The sequence below is a fragment of the Papilio polytes genome, unplaced genomic scaffold (genome assembly GCF_000836215.1).
Source record: "Papilio polytes unplaced genomic scaffold, Ppol_1.0 DF821511.1, whole genome shotgun sequence".
Classification (NCBI taxonomy): domain Eukaryota; kingdom Metazoa; phylum Arthropoda; class Insecta; order Lepidoptera; family Papilionidae; genus Papilio; species Papilio polytes.
This window is the reverse complement of record NW_013527693.1, coordinates 1,302,691-1,322,562: the sequence shown is the minus strand read 5'-3', so window position 1 is coordinate 1,322,562 and position 19,872 is coordinate 1,302,691. Positions and strand designations below refer to the sequence as shown.

The 19,872-nt window shown below is 32.7% G+C and overlaps 1 protein-coding gene and 1 non-coding gene across 2 annotated transcripts; one reads left to right on the top strand and one right to left on the bottom strand.

Moving 5' to 3' along the window:
* The first annotated feature begins 1,542 nt into the window (after nt 1-1,542).
* LOC106108424 (G-protein coupled receptor Mth2-like) lies at nt 1,543-19,800 on the top strand. Its single transcript, XM_013289589.1, has 8 exons — nt 1,543-1,984; nt 10,837-11,011; nt 13,149-13,340; nt 15,385-15,463; nt 17,635-17,810; nt 18,179-18,350; nt 18,606-18,791; nt 19,089-19,800. Exons 1-8 carry the CDS (start codon nt 1,550-1,552, stop codon nt 19,216-19,218), a joined length of 1,545 nt encoding a protein of 514 aa, XP_013145043.1. The 5' UTR covers nt 1,543-1,549; the 3' UTR covers nt 19,219-19,800.
* On the bottom strand, nt 8,082-8,155 carry Trnai-aau. Its single transcript has one exon. It is a non-coding gene; the product is annotated as a tRNA-Ile (tRNA).
* Nucleotides 19,801-19,872: the final 72 nt, after the last annotated feature.

Genomic DNA, 19,872 nt, shown 5'->3' with positions numbered 1-19,872 from the left:
TTACATATAAAATGTTTTATATAACAATACAGCCTATTATAAATGATCTTAGTTCTAAATGTAGCTTACAAATGCAATCATGTTATAATCAGAAACAAACTAAATGTGTAACAACCAAGACCGTCACCAGGCAATCTAGGCTAGATCTAGAAGGCTAATTTGTCATAATTTACATTGGAGATACATAGCTTGTGAGTAAATTGTAGAATTTAAAAAGTAACAGTAAATTTTCTAGTTATGTATGATAGTACAAATTGTATGGAAAAAAGTAGAGCAAAAAAAAGTCTAACTTGGAAAAGTCTGCCCGCCTTTTTTGACCGACTTCCCAAAAGAAGGAGGTACTCAATTCGTCTGTATGTTTTTTTTTTCTTATACTCTAATGTGCGCAAAGGTTAGTTCCATAATATTCCACAAGATGTTTTATTCACCGAGTCAGGCCGTAGCAACAATACATGTGGTTACGCCATACATTTTAAATTTGTAGGTTAATTAAGTGTTTTTTTATAAATTTAATGTAAATTATTTAAAATATTTTAAGTAAGAGAAAGTTATAAAATAAAACCTTACATAATACTTTTTAAATAAAAGATAATTTATCTTAGCGTGTATTTTTTAATTTGTCTAACATTATAAGTGGTTACCACGACTATAAACATTTTCCCCCTGAAAGGTGTAATTTTTTGATCTTTACTACGCACAGCGCCATCTTTGTTTCAAGTTTGTTTTATTTCAACACAACTTCTTGAGTAGGAGATGGGCCCTTTAGCCTACTTTGGGTATATTAGCTAACTGATTAAAAACCTTAACAATATTTATATACTTTCAATCAGAATTCTTTTTTGAGATTCCAGAGTGGAACTATTATGGTAGAGCCAGTTGCCAACTATTTTAGATGCATATAATTTCAGTCTCCGTTAAGTGCTATTGTAGCGTCTTCCCGGCTTTATCACCAATCGTATATCGTAATTTTAGTTCCAAATTAATTTAAAATGTCTACATTTGCTGGCCAAAGCTTAGAGTAGACTTCGGGGTTTAGTTTTAAGAATAAAATTGGAATCGATATTCACCTACTCAAAAATTAGCCTTATGGTCTGAAGGCAATATGCAGGAAGTCAACGCAATGGATACCATTAAAAGAACTGCGCTGTACTTCCTGTCGTTCAAATGTGAAAAATGATATTTCCTTTTTGTTAATTAATTTAGAATTCTGATTAATCATTCCATCCTGACAGTGCGGTCTGGCGAGCCTCGCATCATCAGTCAGTCGGGAAGCAGGTGTCGGTCGAGCGTGACGTGTGAACCTCATAGCTCCGCGGTTGCGACTTCGGCGAACCAACTGTTATCTCTTATCATTATAAAAATGATACATCGAATTACCTCACGAGCGTGATAAGAAGTACTCCACTACACTATAAACGGTCCTTGTTTTCGATTGAGTACGTTGTAATATTATTACGAGATAAAATCGTTTAATATTTTACTCGTAAAAATCATGAGAAATTTTAGAGTATAAATTTGTAATCAAAAAGTAGTGTTAAAGTTTAATAAAATGAAATATTTTGTGAGTTTTTGTTTGTTGTTTATCGTGCATTCGTGTTGTTGTAGTCCATGTAAAATATCTGAAAGCTTAAACATTACTGGTGGTGTTGAATTTGACAATGGCACAGTGTTATTCGATGGAGTGCAATATACACGGAAGACATGGTATGACCTAGAAGAGGATGGAATAGTAACCAGATACGGTTGCCCGTGTATTGGTAGAGCTTGCTTGTGGAAATGTTGCGGAGAAGGGCAGGCTTTCTTCAACAAATCGTGTCTGAACACAGACTATAGTGCAGTGAACCCTTTCAATCCTTCAGTCCACAAAGGAAAAGATCAAGTGGATTTTGCATCCAACAAATTCTTCTTCATGTATACAAGATTATGCACCGAGAGGTACCTGGTGGACCCGAATACTGGCAGAGAAGATATATTTATACAAGAGGTATTTTTTTTTAATTCAAAACTTTAACGATAATATTTACAGCTTCAAAGTGAACGTATGTTTTATTTGACAATCTATGATTTATTCCTACCCACATAATTTACGGAGAGCGAAAATATATTTATACATCACTTACAGATCTATTATCATTTTCATTTATTTACTTCCTTTCCCGGAAAAACTTAATATAACTTGACAGGACTGACATGGTAAGTTACTCATTATTTACACACGTTAGTCCTTGTTGGCTTATCTCTAAGTCAATATTGCTATAAGCCGTTAGCCCACTTAATACAGAACTTCAAGATGTATTTTGTATTGTTCTGTGAGTTCCAAGTTGACATATTTGAATTTTTTATATATTTGAATTAAGGTATCTTTATATCGGATTAGTTCCCAATCTATGACAATGCCCAGTTTTCTCAGTTAGGCTAATAATCACTATATTTCGATTATATCCAAGTTGTTTTACATATATTAATCCGTTTGTTAGAATTTCACAAGTTTCTTATGTTCTCTTATCACAGGGTTAATAAATGATAAGATAAGGAAATTGTATTTACTATCGTTCATGAAAAATTACATCGTTTTTTTAATCTAAAATCGAAACAAATATACAATAATTAATCAACAATGACAATTCTTTTGCCGCCAAATATTTTTCACCACGATTAACCAAGTTTATGTTAAAGTAAAAATTGCAAGAATTGAAATAAAAGTTCATATTTTTTCTTCTTTAAAAATGGACTTGGAAATTTTTAATTTAGCTGAGAGGCTTTTCATTTGGGTGCGTAAAATATTAAAATATTCGCACCTGAACATCTTTCATATTTTATACCTTAACTCCTGTTTGTTTTAAAAATGTTTGTCTTTGTGTATTATACATTTTTACTTTCCGTGTATCTATTTCTGTTACTTATTAGTCACGAAATATAAATGACGATTTTATCAATACTAAGTAGAGCTTTGTAATGCTTAAACATGTAAGTAAATTATGTTAATTACTGAGCCATTTAAAAGGAGATAATTAGAAATAACGTGAAGTCTAGTCCACCACTAACAGTGGTTTATGATGGAAGCGAGTGTAGTTGTTGAAAATCGTTTACATACATTTTGTTTATTTTGTTTTATTTACAAGAGAGAAATTGAAAGAAGTAATTTTCTTCCAATTTCTTACTTATAATTATTATAAATGCGAAAGTTTAGATGGATGGATGTTTGTTAGAGTTTGTAGCCTAACTGCTGAACGGATCTCGATGAAATTGGGTATAGATGTAGAGGATAGTTTGGAAGAACACGTAGGCTACTTTCTTTTTTAATTTAACGCGGATTCAGTCGCGGGCAAAAGCTATCCTCCCATAAATTCATGAAAAATCTTAGTGAAAACTAATTGTTAAAAGTATCCAAGCATGCAAGAAAGCTAAGGTAATAAAAAAAATTATATCTGCAGATCCATTAACCTCACGAAATCTCTGTATTGACCCCACTTTAATAGTAGCGAAGATCGACTTTGAACTTTGCTAATGCATGATATTGACCAAATGTATTATCTATGCTTTAAAATTTAATCTGAAACACTTCTAGGTTATGTTGCGAATTCAAATCCTTGGAGACGAAACAAAGAAAATTATAATTTAATATGAATTCAGTTTTAATATCGCTAAGTTCAATTAAAATTAACTTAGAAATACATTACGAAATAATGAACTAAGTCTAAATGATTCATATGTTATATGCGCAAGATTACGCTTAGTCATTGACAATCTTGCAAATTCCGAAATCTGCAGGCATTGTAGCGGTTGGTAGTTCTCAGAAACCATAACTTTATCAATATTCCACGGAAAATTACACAAACAAGAACATATCAAAGCGTCATTGTTAAATTGGTCATTGTTGTTTAATTCGATTGAAGTAATTCATATTTTGTTATCACAAGCAATGGTTGTAACCAAGTTCATTCATTAATCCATATTATTTGGCATATTAAAATATGTAAACAGGTGTTCGGGATAAATTCGTAATTCCAGAAGTAATGTTTCGTGTTATAAGTATAACTACTATTGTCTTTTCTTAATAATAATATTATTTAATTTATACTTATATTGTAAAGAGGAAAAAGTTGTATTTTGTATGTATTGAAATAACTCGAAAACTACTGGGCAGTAAGTAACCTAGGTTTTTTAGTTTCACGCCGACGGTATCACAGGCAAAAGCTAGTTTCAAATAAACTGAGATTTTTACTACACTGGAGACTTGCGATTCGTAGTATTAGCAGAATGGTCCAGTTTCTGGGATAAAAATAAAAATGTTAAATAATCCTTCACTTTTGTTTTATGAGATACATCTGGATTAACAGCTGACAAAAACCATTACATTCAATTGCAAAGAATGTAAAATCACGACAAGATAAATTGAATTTATGATGTCATCTCAAACTTTTCTTTGATATTAATTTATTTACATTGATTATTTACGAAAATTGCTACATTCTGCAAGTCAAAGAGTACAATCTAATAATTTGTAAATATGTAATGTATATAAATAGTACTTATATCTTTAAACTATAATAGTTGTTGACCGCGTCTTTGTCTAAGCAATATTAGGATAAAGAAGTAGCCTATAAAATGCCCGTCTATGTCAGCTACCCTTTAGTGAGGGACTGGTCGAAATCGGCTCAGCCGTTTCGAAGATTACCCGAAACACACGTGGCTTGCGGACAGACAAGAGGACAAAAAAATGTTTAAATGCATTTTTTGTTATCAGTAACGCTAACACATCATCTTCCCAAAATCTGAAATTTTTATTAGTCATATATATAGATAAATTCTTGAGTTAATATTTTCATACATTCATGCGATGTGCGGCCGACGGCGTTGCGACTAGGCGGAATAACTTCCTTAGGGAAATGAACTCTGCCGTAATTTACCGCTCGCATGCACCTCCCGTACAAACTCTACGTGTGTTTCAAAATAATTTCTTACTTTTAAATTAATTAACAAAGAGAAAAGTGTGAATTGATTATTCAGTACGGGAAAATATCTTACTTCATTAAATCTGATATGTTTAAAACTAATACAAATTAGGAAGTAATTTATATCAAAGATCGGGCGGACATCTTTGACTTAACTGTTTGCGATTATCGTTTTCACAAGCAATTCAATTGTTTAGTTGCATAACTAAAAATCTTGTAGTGTGCGCACCTCCATATAAGCTCATAGAAATCCAAGCGAGACTAAAGTTGTGCGATAATTTAGTTTCAGGTTTGCGTACTTTACGTAGTACTTACTGTTTATAAATGAAAATACTACAGTTATATGTCTATATTATTCTGGTTAAAGAAGTGTAAGACAAAGTGTTTACAATGCAAACTGAAAAAAATACCAAAAAGCTGTATTTGACAACTTAAGTAAACTGTAGCTAAATTTCTGTATGAACATAGATTGGGATGCCTATATTTGTATGTTTCCGTTTTTTTTCCGTAAGATAAGGTAACATTTTCAAAGTAAATATATACGTAAGGCTATGCACACTACAGTATGTTTTTTTTAGCATTAAAGTCGGTAGAATCTAGTATTCAAAGAAAAATAGTAGTAGTAATCAAAACTACACAATTAACGTCGTCCTAATAACGTGTTTATCACTAATATTACGTTCAATGGGTTTCGAAGAAGATAAGCTTTGTTCCATTAATATAATGGTTAAAAGTTAATATGTTGTTAATTAAGAGAAAAGAAATAAACAAATTTACTAATTTGAAGTAAATAAATTAATCGATTACACATGTAAGTAACGTATCCTTAAGTAATAATGTTAAACTAAAGTAACTTAAGTAATTTTAAACATTCTAAGGATTTGATGCATATTTTATTGTACATAATGTCGTTTCGAGGTAGAAGTTACATTGAACAAAATCCTGGAAAACTACATAAAGTGTGTTGAATATTTACAATGCAAATAATTTGCTAATTGAGTGGCATGTAGGCGGCGCCACGATGCGATAACAATAAAACGGACCTTGCTAATGCAACCTGTACAATTACCTTATCTATCCAATATGTACCATTAAATATTCATCAAGGACATTCCATATCCTGATGATGAAATGCTAGCTAATTACTTTTGTATCTGTCAACAAGTTAACTACAAAGACATATACAGGGTGCAGTCCATAATGCCACTAAAACAACTATGTAGAAAAAAAATAGAAATAATTTTATTGAAAAACAAGAGAATGAATGGTGGTGGTTAATTTATATGTGGTTATGTTAGGGAGAATGTGAGACTTTTTTTGCAACTAAATCGATTGGAAATATTGTTCGTTGTAGTTTTTACTGGGGTTTCTCATTTAATAATTTGCAATCATTAAATTGCATTGCTAAAGTACGTAATACACAACTATATTTAGGTTCTAATTCTTATTGTATAACAATGTAAGTTTTGCAAGATTTACAACCACAATTAGAACGTCTGGCGTTAAATTTACTTGCATACATTTATTGCAACGAGCACGCTTGTTACATACGTATAGTTCATCATACAATGCAAATACATTGCAACGCATTCTGAAACAGAATAGGATGAAAATATTTGCGTCTAAATGACAATCCTACTAATAATATAAATGCGAAAGTTTAGATGAATGGATGGATGTTTGTTAGAGTTTGTAGCCTAAACGGCTGAATGGATCTCGATGAAATTTGTCATAGATGTAGAGCATAGTCTGGAAGAACACATAGGCTACTTACTTTGGTTTTTATTTAATTCTACGCGGACGGAGCCACGGGCGAAAGTTAGTATAAAATAAAGTAAAAGAAATGCTTAATACAGTCATTTCCGTTTTTAGTTCATGTAGTTAGCTAATAAATCCATTTATTTCAAAAGGTTACTATTTCAACGATACAATAATATTATTCATCGCAATTCATAATAATGAGACCCGTGAGAACTTTGACGTAGTCATTTGTAAATTTGGCGCGAAAATAAACCAGCTACGTGTTCTAACACAAAATCATGGCGCCCATATTGGAATGCTAACAAAGGCATATTTAAGAGCCCATATACATGGTACACTAAAGACGCGCGTTTACAATAGTAGGGGAGCCGAAGCGGGGATTTCGGGATTTACAAGCTTCAAACGATAGTGAATAGAGCTAACGCGTTTTTAACTTTAGGATAATGGATTATGGGACTATAGTGTTTGATTGAGAGCATTTTGATGCGTTAAGAGATACCAGAATCTACAGAAATATCCCTTTAGAGATCAATACAAAATTGAATAACAAGCGTAAATCGATTGAATATTGCTGCTCACTCGTAAATCATTGGATAAAGAATAATAGAGTGGGTCGATTCTAAGTTGTTTCTTTCGAAATTGCTTTATTGTTTTACTTTCTGTAATAGTAATTAAAAAAACCTAAATTGTCATATTTTTACGATATTACAACACGTAAATCATGCCAAACCTTCATACATGATATAAAATCACTTTTCCATTATTTCAAGGCTATTTTTTAGCGTTTTTATCTGGAGAAATGTTTATTTCTCCTGAAAAAAATAATCACTGACCCTGACGCGTATTTGCACGTCCTTTATACGTTCAAAATATCTCGTATGCAAGCTCTCTAAAACAATCTCAGCTCAAATATTGTTTATTGTTACGCCAAGCTTGTTATTATTTCGTGGGCTTGCGTTTCGTGAGAATAACCGTATGTCTGAAAAACTTAATACGATAATGGCGTTTTGAGGCACTTTTGATTAAGTGTTTTTATGTTTTCAATGTAATCATAGTACTGCAAAGAGTGTTAAGAACCTTTGAAACGAAATTAGTTTGCGCATGCCAAAAATAATAGTTGAATACTGTGTTGTTTATTTTATCAACGGTTTTGTGTCCAAAATAAGAATCGAGATTTAATATGTAGATGTGTTACAATAGGCCAGCGAAATAAATCTACTGTCCTAAAAATAATTCCAGTGCTGTATTACTGTCACAGAGTAACTAGTTATCTCTAAAAATTGATCTCTATACTAAATATTGGACGGACAACCAACCGTTATCATCGCTAAAAGTGTAAAATTTTGTACCAGTTAAAAAGCTGAATGGCCCATGAGGGGATCGAACCCGCGACCTTCGCGTTATTAGCACGACGCTCTAACCAACTGAGCTAATGGGCCGGTTGTATTTTTCAAGCGAAAAGAAAAGGTCTTTTCAGAAATTTATTTAGTCTTTTTGCCGGCAAATAACAAATACATGATGCTACTTTATCTAGAAATAGCTGTGGCTCGCGACTTCACCCGCGTTAAACATAAGAAAATATAGCCTATGTTACTCACCGATAAATTACCTTTTTAAAGGTGCAGGAATTTTCATAATCGGCCCTGTAGTTTTTGAGCTATTGTAATACTTACAAAAATCTAAAAATACAAATCTTTCCTCTTTAAAAGATAGAAGATTAAGCCAAATGATAAGTGAACAACTAGCGAATGCTTTTGCCTTTCAAACTATGAATTGATAATAAACTTACGAGACAATGTTCTATCGAAAGTAAGACATTGAGAGTGGGTGTCCTTTCGTATCAAATTTAACATTATTAAAGCGTCGATTTGCATAAGTCTTGAGTAAATTATTTTGACTTACTGCCAGAATACATCAAATTCTTCATAGCAATATAATTGAGGTACAGATTTGTTGTTATAACACATACCCTGAACATTAGTGGCGGTAAACATACGTTGTTTTATGTGTTTGTTTATATAATAGATTGTTACGAACATATATACTTAGCCATCGAGTAAATAGCACCAGAATTATCCGGCTTTAACCGCAACACAACAGCGATTAGCTTTTTTTAGAATAGTACTTTAATGGGCGAGGGAGAGGAAACTACGATCAACAGATGAATGAACGTCGAAAGAACTCTTCGTTCAATTATATGTTCGTTTGATTCTTATTATTTAATAGGTATTTAATTAGATCATTTGAATTATACGCACGCTTTAAATATAATTTTGACAATAGGTTATGGCTCCATAAAATTGTTAATTGTCACTTGACATAGGAGTTGAGGCACACGGGGCAATAATCAGTGCTATGAACAATGAAGGATGACGAACATCGGTTAAAAATAGATATCTAATAGGCGACCTCGAAATTAGCATTATGATATCTGTTTTACTAAGCGAATTTCATTTATAAGGCTTACATAAAGAAGGTTTCTATTCCCGCTTCCAAAAAGAGTCGAAGATCTCTCTTTTTTGCATCAATGACGTATTTGTGTACGTAAATTACTATTCTCATTGAAGCTACACCAATTTGGACATAATTTTGGCATGCTCTATACAACTCATTAGACAACCACATAAGTAAATTATAAGGCAATTTCAAAGACAATCATATTAGTTAGTATGATTTCGTTTTATTTTTTATTACCGTAATTACTGGAATGAAATGACGCGTGAGTAGTCAGTACTCCTATGAATTAAAAACAATTTATTTTATAATTCTTACAGTGACGGAAAATCCAATGTTTTTTTAAATCCACAAAGCCAGTTATAAAACGAAAAGCGGAATTATTTTCCAATCGTCTGACGTCCGTTTTGTTTTTTTGAATGGCAGAAACATGGCTGATATTTCACATCCGGTCGTCGATCGATTTGTTTTACATGTCTGATCTAATGCATTTACGTTTTAGATAAGACAAACAATATTTAAAATAATAGTTAAACCGCCCACCCGGAACTCACGCAAGTATTTGAAATGCTCATATTTTAATTTCCCACGCGAAAAAACAACCACATGGGATTCTTTATCTAATAAAATAATTCATCCTGTTGTGGTTTTTGCAATATACTGGTGTAAAAAAAATAGTAGTTGAAATTTAACAGACGAATCGCTTATTAAATACTAATAACTATAGTAGAAGTAATTTAATTCCTCTACTAATCTTTTTAAAATTCGAATCATATTTGGTATCATATTAACGCAGTAAAGAATTTCTCCGTACTCTTGAAATGAAATAAATCAGGACTGATATCGTATAATTTATATTTAAACATTTTTATCAATGATGCGAAATTATTATGAAGTAACACTTACGAGCGTCCGTTTCGATAATCTTATCAAAATGACCGAAATTGCTACATTGGAAGTGTATCATTGAAGCAATTTTGGCCTTTTCGGCTCTGCAATTATTTTGTTATCTGTACATTATGAACTTTTTAATTAACCATGATAGTATATTTAATTAAAAAAATGGTATGACTCTGCCTTGTACGAATTAAAAAGAATGTATACTATACCCCAATAACCTAAATGCCTCCAGTACTAATAAATCGATTCTAATCGCAATTAATAAATCAGCAGTTGCAAGAAATCGGGGCCACAACCTCTAGCGGTTAAAAGGTGACAATATCACCTTCGCAGTGTCAAAGTGCTACGAGGTTTTGTAGTAATGATATCGTAGCAAACCTCTACGATACTTTTCGCATTACACTATCAAAATGTAGAGGTTTTTATAGCATTATTTTGTATCAATACTCGTAACATAAATAGAAATATTTGTTTGTAAAATAATTTAATAAATTTAAACTAAGTACTGTAGGTAAAAAAATCTTTTGCCTTATTTATTAGTGAAAAGTTTGGGCTTGAATTAGAGTATTGTTATGTACATTTATTTTTTGACATACTTCACTACCTTCAACAATTTATTAGTTATAGAAAATAAGTTTTTTTCTTTTTGACCGACTTCCCAAAAGAAGGAGGTATTCAATTCGATATGTTTTTTTTTATTTTTTTTTATGTGTGTTACGGCATACCTCCGCTGCTAGTTGACCGATTTGGATAATTCTTTTTTTAGAATGCGAGTCTTTACTTGTCGACACCGAGAAGCGAAGTATGGCTCGATCCGTCGAGATACTGCGTTGATATGATGACCAATACAAATGATGATTTTCGCATGGTGGCGCTAGTGTGCTATCCCGAGAAGACGCCAGAAGATGATAGCCCAATACTCTATATCACATATGCCATTGGTAAGTAATAAATATATAACTAGGTAAATGTACTTAAACAAATTTTCAGTTTTCATCTTCCATAACAAGATATAATTTTTCAATCTAAATATATTTTATGTCGTATTTTATAACACATCGGAAATTTAATATCCTTGATACATTTTAAGTTCATTTTGTTGCCGGTTGTTAAACACTTGTAAGCTGACAGTTTTAGAAAAATAGCTTAATTGTAGGCTTAGGACGACAAAAGGCAGGTTATAACCGTAACGGAAATAAAATATGGCTTGGGCAGGTGACCTTTTATGGTACCTTCGTAGCAATTAGCGTAAAACGGACGTCCTCTGATATATGCAGACGTGATACAATGCCTAAGGGTACAGTTATTTTAAAAAAACAAAGTTCATTCATATTAACAGTACAAAATTATATTGATCCTAAGTGATATGCGCATTACGAATTAATTATTTTTTTTAGAATAGAAATCAAACAAATAAAGTATCTAAATTATGTTAATACGTATATTTTTAAATGTAGTTATTAAAAAATATCTTGATACTATACTGTTTTACCATCCACTATAAAAAGTTTTGTTTTCAACAATTAATCCATGGGGATCTTTATCAATTTATTAAGTACTTTGTCATAATGTGTACCTTTAGTGTGATCAGTTTTGATGTCATCCATCAAACTCGTAGTCTAAACGTCCAATATTACGCCTTCGTTTAAGTTAATGGGCAATTTGCTTTTACGACGAGCCTACGCTTTTTTATTGGGGCTTAATTTTGTTTGCTAACGATTCGGTTATTTCAATAGACGAAGACTACGGCAGTAGGTAGTGACTTAAACTATTAAAGACTAGCTGTTCCCATTCGACTTTATCCGCATGAAATTATGAAAATTTTATTTTATTGTTTTATTTGTCAAATTATCAAATCACAACTACAAATTTCAAAATGACATGACATGAAGACAACCTTGCTTACTTGATGTTGGCAGCAACTTATGGTCTCTTTCCCACATTAGGGTTTTTATTTTTAGTTTATTCAAAATATTTATCCCCAAGTTTAATAGTGTGAAAATATATAGCCTAAAGCGTGACGTATGAGTTATTCAAAAATATGCTGTAATTGCTGACGTCTTAGGCAACAAAGAAGTGTGTGTTTACGCTTTATTATGATAGTAAAGATAGTCTAAAATTATAATTTTGAAAATGATTTGTCCATGTATGTGTACCCTAATATCAGATATTATTCAACTAATTTTTGTAAGTTAGAGTATAAGGCTAAGTTCACATATGCCGTTTGTTTATGCTACCTCCACCCTACACTGAGCCGTCTACAAACAAATTTGTTTCATAACTCAGCGTCTAACACATCGCTAGGTAACCTAAACCGTTTCCCGCTATCAATATCGGTTGTGGAGTTGACGTGGTTGTATGTCAGGAATAACACTCGAGTAATGTCGGTTTTTAATACCTTGTCTTTATGACATACTTTAACAGCTGTCCTTTGAAGTGTATAAATGCTTTATTGCATTTGTTTTATTAACATATCTTTTGATTGTTAAGACCATGAAGATATTATGTGACACAGGTCTTGCATGATCATTTAAAGTGGTAATATTATAGTTTTCGCCTGTGATGATTTTATAAATTAAATATTAATTACCTCTTTCAAATGAACGCTTAAGTTATGTAAAAAAAAGAACATCTACATTTGAAATATCTATACTTCTATACTATTATAATGACGCGTAAACACACACTTCTTTGTTGCCTAAGATGTCAGCAATTTTGAAATAATTCTTTTTTTAATAAAAAGCCTTACATTTACGTAACGCTTTAGGCTATATATTTTCACGCCATTAAACTTACTGGATAAATATTTTGGATAAAACCACTACTGTGGGAAAGGGACCATAAGTTGCTGCCAACATCAAGCAAGCAAAATTTCCATAGTAAGGTAATTGGTATTTGGACATTTGAGAATTTGATAGATGTAAATAATTATTAAATAACGTTTTTAATTTCATGCGGATGAAGCCGCAAAGGGACAGCTAGAATCGATATAAAATTAGTAAAATGTTTGTAAAATGTTTGACTGTCTGATTAAATTTTGGATTTGAACAAATTATAGAAATTTTTATATTGTTTCAGGGCTTATGATATCAATTCCCTTTCTGTTGGCCACGTTTCTGGTATACGCATTCATCCCCGAGCTTCGGAACCTGCATGGTATGTGCTTGATGGCGTACTGCGGAGGCTTGATCGTTGCCTACACGTTCCTGGCTTATCTCAAGCTCCATTCAGGCAAGATTGGAGTTGCCATGACTGGTTGTTATATCATAGGTAAGTTATTGACGCATTTTTTAATTACCTTAAATTTCCCTAAGCGTAAGGATAGGTTAGAAAATTTTACTTATACGTAATTATCTACAATTTATTACTAATTCTTTTTATCGAGTTATTTAAGTTTTGTATAAAACATAGCATGAATTCGCTCAGTTATTGTAACTAATATAGTGACCTACTAAAGTACATGCGATTCTAAAAAGCTGTTGTCGGTCATAAAATGAACTGACTGAAAAATTTACAGCCTTACACATGTGACACGCGAGCTTATGTCACGCAAATCACGTCTAACAAGTAATCAGTACAATTAACGTGGACACACCTTGCGGTAATAATTTTTTTGCTAGTTAATTACGATGAGTTTTAATTTAATTACAACCCTTGGGTGCGGAGAAAACACAATGGACAGTCGTCTACATAATTACATAGAAATCTAATTGTTATTTTATTAGTTAAACATTAGTTAACGGAGATGGTCCAAAATGATATAGAAACCAATTGTTATTGTTTTCATCTCAAAGGTAGCCTCAGATTTAGTCTATCTGTATGCCCTCGCCACAGATAATTCTTTTCTTTTTTAATCGTAATGCTATCATATAAAGTCTAGCGTAAAGAATAGCGACATATTTCACCCATCATCATCATCATCATCATCCACTTGCCCTTATCCCTTATGGAGGGTCGGCACAGTATGTGCTGCTCTTCCATACATCTCTATCAGCCGTCATATCTGAATCCACTCCTTTCTTAAGCATATCCTCTTTCACACAATCCATCCATACTTTCTTCGGTCTTCCTCTTCCTTTGTAGCCATCCACATTCAATCTTAACACTTTCTGGTTTATGTCCCCATCATTTCGTCGCATAACATGTCCATACCACGCTAACCTTTTGCTTCTCAATTTCTCCACCACTGGCGCTACTTTCAAACTTCCTCTAATGTACACATTCTTAACTTTATCCATTCTTGTCACACCACACATCCATCTTAACATACGCATCTAAGCCACATGCAATCTCTTTTCATCCGCAACTTAAAATATATAAAAACCCTAATGAATTTTATTACCTTGAATACGTTATGAATTTTTCCATTTGTCAGCTAGCTTTTGATATTTTTGTGGTAATTAGGCACACCCATATCATCGTCCCGGAATCGTTTTACGACTATTTACGTTTGCGTAACGTTTTTGATTTCCGCGACATGACAAACCTTGTTAACTTTGCCATTACCTGAACAAACTTCGTGGAAACAGTTCACTAAACTAACTCATTACGTATCGCAATCAAGGGGTATGTTTACTTCCTTTGATATTAACTTAATGATAGTTCAATTTTGGCTTTTTCGTTTCTTTATCTATCCCTAACACTAAGAACATGCCCCCACCTGGAACTAAACAATCGCATAACTGTTTAGTCTCGCTTTGATTCCTATGAGCTTACATGGAGGTGCGCGCATTACTCGTTTTTTGTAGTGCGACTAAATAGGTAATTTGCTGCAAAATAATCGACAATCGCAAAATTTTAGAAGTACAAGAATATTTACCGCAACGCTATTTAGATTTAAAACGAAGTTGTCGATGAAAAGTCTCGATCAATTCAACAAGATCGAGTAATTTTAGAATCATATTTGTTTTTTAAACACAACAAATAGGTCAAGATGAAAGAGATTGATGAATGACATCCACCGATTGGGGACGACATTGCGAAATCATTTGCGAGCTGCTTTTATTTGCTTTTTTAAGTATCAGCAATGATAGATACGTCAATGACCAAAAAAGTGAATATAGCGGTGTTTAGTAATAAAATAACATATGCTTTTCTAGTACTTCTAACAAGCTTAGTTATCAGGATCGATGTAAGAATATCCGTAATTTGCACCTATCAGGGAGCCTGATATGTTTATTTATAATCGTGTATTGCTTCATAGAAACATTTTAGAGCCTACTATTGGTACTTATGCTCTCACGTTTTCTTTCTGTGTTTCCCATTAATTTTACTCTCCGTAATATTTATTTACGTTTTCTTATCTATTTTTCAGCGTTCATAGTTTACTACGCATTCCAGACGAGTTTCTTCTGGCTGAATGTAATGTGTTTCGACATATGGAGGACGTTCAGGTGATTATCGTTTCATTGATTTCGTTGAAATATAAACAAAACCCGTCTGATATTTATGCTGATGGAATTCTATAGATTTTTTTTATTAATCAGTAAAAAATACTTTCAACGATGGAGAACAAGCAAGATTTTAAAATAAACAAAGAGAATTCTTTGTTGATATTGTGTTTATCACGTAACCTAGTTTTATTGTGAATCTCATTTTTATTTTGGATTCGCCCATTTATTTACCACAGATTATATCCTGGAGATAAAAATTTTAATTGTCTGTGGTATAATTAAAGTTTGATTACCATTGTATTACAGAACAGTGGTGCCGATCAACCACGACTACACGGCCACACTGTAGGTCTCGATATGCCTAGCTTGCAGGTCGATGTCCATAACTAGCATGCTGATTAGTTCGGTAGTGTTGCTACATGCTCGATACTCTATACTCTATGGTACAGTTTATCTATGCTCTTAGATGTTTCGTCTGAAAAGTTCTGATTATAACATAGAGACATAAAATTTTTCTTTTAAACAAAAATATCTGTTTTAAAAACACAACTCTTTTAGATTGTTTAATATAGAACCTTTTACGGGGGCTGTTAGTATAGAACTGTAAAATGTAGATTTTAATTAGCGTCTTTTTCTACTCTTATTTTTCACGTAGAGTTTTAACTGTAGTAAATAGGAAAGTACGAGGTAGTTAATTTAGTTGAAGTTTTTTGCTCAATGTTATAAAACATTCGACGTTTTTATTACTTCTTTAGTAAGGAGTAACTACATGTATTTTCAATAGACATAATATTAAAGAAACATCAATTATAATTAATTATATACGGCTTACTCACGTATACTTTTTTCTTCCGGTGACGGCACCGGCAAGTATACGTGAGTAAGCCGTAAATAATTAATTATAAAATGTCTCAAGAAAGTTTAAATAATTTAAGAAACATCAATTGTTCGTGTATAACGTTACAAAATTTTTAAAATGGTTTTAAAAATTGCCTTCGTTAATTAAGATCGGATAAGATTAAAATACAACTGGAGGAATACAGGTCATTTGAGGTATATCTCTAACACATGGAAATGGTTGTCAATGCTACATATTTAAAAAAAATATTAAAGAAAATTAAATAAATAATTTAAAAAAAAATTAGCATGAACAGTTATGTCGTAATTAACAAAGCATTGCACAAAACTATTGTAAAGTGTATGTATGCGATATAATTGTATGAATATTTGTTATGAATGGAATAATTAGGTTTTCTATATGCTTGTTTATGCAAACCAACGGAAAAAGGACTGGAGGGTTAACCTCATCACAACAATCAAAATGGTAAGGTTATAAATAAAATAATGGACCCTTAGCGTCGTACCCCTTGCACACTCTGTATAAGATTACCATGGGTATAGTCCAATACTTCACCATCGGACGCAGATCGAATGTTCTCGAATAGAAGGAAACAAAATATTGGATATATTACGCATGGGTAAGGAAGAAATAGAGGGCACCTGACCCCCTACTCAAGACGACCGAAATATATAACACGACATCGAAATACCCAGATTCTTGCAATGATTAGATTCACGTAGATAACTTAAAAACTACCAGTCTATTCCTTGTTGATAAGCATTTTCTTTGGTATAATAAAAAAATAGTATTAGTACCCGCCTATACTAGACTAGATCATCTTCTGGTGTCAAGGTTACGGCGATCCATTCTATTATGCTTGGTTTTGTAACAATTGTGCCAAGAATACCTTTAGTGCAGACAAAATTAAGATCAAAGCTTCGGTTTTGTGGTCAACATATTAGTCATAGTTAAATTATTGGCGTCAGCGAACAAACGTCAATGCGAAACAATTGCATAAACATAAATTTCAAAACAAAAAACATATTATTCTTAATACAAATTTTGTTTGCCACAATAAAGTCAGTGTGCCAATGTTAAATTAAAACCGTCTGTGGTTTACATTTGTGAAAGCTTATTTTATTCTGTTAAACAGCACGTTTTTATGCATTACGCATAACTGTGGGCTTCCACTACCTTAATGCCAATATGGGAGACCGAACTGAGAAAACTAAATAAGAAGTTGACTGAACAATTTCGGTTTTAATTACATTTTCTTGTATATTTTTATCTTTATTGTAATATTATTTAAAGTAACTTTTTTTTCATACAGCGGTTACCGTGGCAGCAGTAACAAACGTCGAGAGAAGAAACGCTTCATTCTCTACGGTGCATACGCGTGGGGTTTACCCGTTATTCTCACTGTCATCACGATTTCTATGCAATTCGCTGAAGTGCCCGACAACATAATTACACCCGGCTTCGGCGATATGAGATGCTGGTTCACAAGTAAGTTTAAACTAGATCCCATTTAAAAAAAAAAGTACTGTTAAAAATACTTTTAATACCGACAATAAAGATAAATTCATCAATATAAGCGCCAATAGTCTAGAGGTTTAGGGTTCGGACTACGGATCTTGCGGTCGAGGGATAGAATCCCGCCATTCGACTAATGTCTTAAACCATATTCTAGCACCAAGCCTCTAGACCTTAATCGGCATGGTTAAAGGAAATATTAGTGCATTAACAAAAATCTACTGATATTTTAAAAAAAATCAGTGTCCAAAAAGGTTTTTTGGAGCCTTTTTGGACAAATTCAAAATCAACCTACTAACATGCATATCCCGCATCTTTTGTAAGTGAAATCCTTGTTACAGACTGGTTGAGCGAGTTGGTGTACTTCCTATCCCCTGTGCTCGTACTAGTCGTGTGCAATGTTGTGCTATTCTCTGTAACGGCGCACCGCATTCGCTCCATCAAGCAGGAGACTGCAATATTGAAAGGCGCGGAGTCCGCAAGGAGTGACAAACTGAAACGGGACAAGCAGAGGTAAGATTGGTTGCGTGAACATTCTGTTCAAAGTAATTTCGCCTACCAACAATATTGCTTTCGATGGATAGACTTAGGTACAAAATATTTGTTTTTACAACTGAATTTTAATTCTTCAATTCAATTGTCACTCTCTACTTAATCAAGGAACCTTTTTTGCAGTCCATCTCTTCTTTAGTCTATCCCTATCGAAGTATCCGTTCACATTCTTACCAAGTTAACAATATGTTTAGTTGTTAATGTTGTTTGTCTCAGGTTCGGACTCTATCTCAAGCTATTCATAGTGATGGGCGTGAACTGGACCGTGGAGATAATCAGCTTCTCCGTAGGCGGCTCCAATTGGTACTGGATCCTCATCGACATATCGAACATCGCTCTCGGTGCGGTCATCTTCCTTATCTTCGTTTGGAAGAAGAAAGTCCGCAATTTAGTTGCGAAGAAGTAAGTGATACAGCTTCTAGTGTATTTATTAATCTTCTTTACACATTAACAATAGTAAAAAATAAACCTTTTCGTACTCGCATATCAGTAAGACGCTAATTAATGAATTCTCATCGTACTAAGTCATAACAGTTTTTTACTGCATCAACAATACATATCAGATTGCAGAGCATTTCGATTTTGTTAAAATCGAATTCGAACGTTAACTTCAAATAGACACGTCTGTCTTCGATTTTTAAAAGACTGAAATAGATTTAGCTACATCTAAATGTTAAGCGTTTCCATCTTAAATTACAGATGGCGCAGTATACGTGGTATAAAGAACACAGAGAGCGCAGCGTGGGCAACACGTTCTAGCTCCGCTCCGACAGAAGACACACGCATATCAAACGACGAGACAGCACTGCGCCTTAAGGAAATACGATAGAAATATAGCAAGACCTGATATTTTGTAGAGAATGCACATTACTATATTGATCGAAGTATTTTAATCGATCACTTTATATAATTATGGGATGTAATTTATAAGAAATCGTCGAACAACGGACTTCCTTGGCCACTGGTCATAATGCACCATGATACAAAGCGACAAGATGCAACACTCTTTATTAATGTTACCGTGTTATTCAAAGCATTTTTTGTGGAATCTGTTAACGTTAACACTTTACAAATAAAATAATTTACATAAAATCAACAAAAAAAGATATATTGTGTAAACATTTTGGCATGTTTTAAAAGAAACTAAATGGAACAGTCGGAATCAAAGAGTAAAAAATGTACTTATATTCGATAATGCACTGATCAAAATTGCTTTCCAATTAAGTTTTTTCTGTGCCATAAATCAAATATATTCAACATTTACACTAGCAGTGTATTTTAGGAATCGTTTCTATTTTTACATTCTTTTTCTCACCAGTCATTCTACAGTCATAAAATGTTACACAGTACACATACATGTATTGCTAGTCATACAAAAATATTTTTTTGTCGTAATGTTAAGTAACTTGTGTTATTAAGTACATTAGTTTTAAAAAATAGTTATACTTCATACTAATATAATAAATGCGAAAGTTTAGATAGA

Coding starts and splice junctions, on each gene's coding strand:
- LOC106108424 (XM_013289589.1), top strand. CDS start 1,550: ATGAAATATTTTGTGAGTTTTTGTTTGTTGTTTATCGTGCATTCGTGT. Junction 11,012..13,148: donor CTATATCACATATGCCATTG/GTAAGTAATAAA, acceptor ATATTGTTTCAG/GGCTTATGATATCAATTCCC. Junction 17,811..18,178: donor TATGAGATGCTGGTTCACAA/GTAAGTTTAAAC, acceptor TCCTTGTTACAG/ACTGGTTGAGCGAGTTGGTG.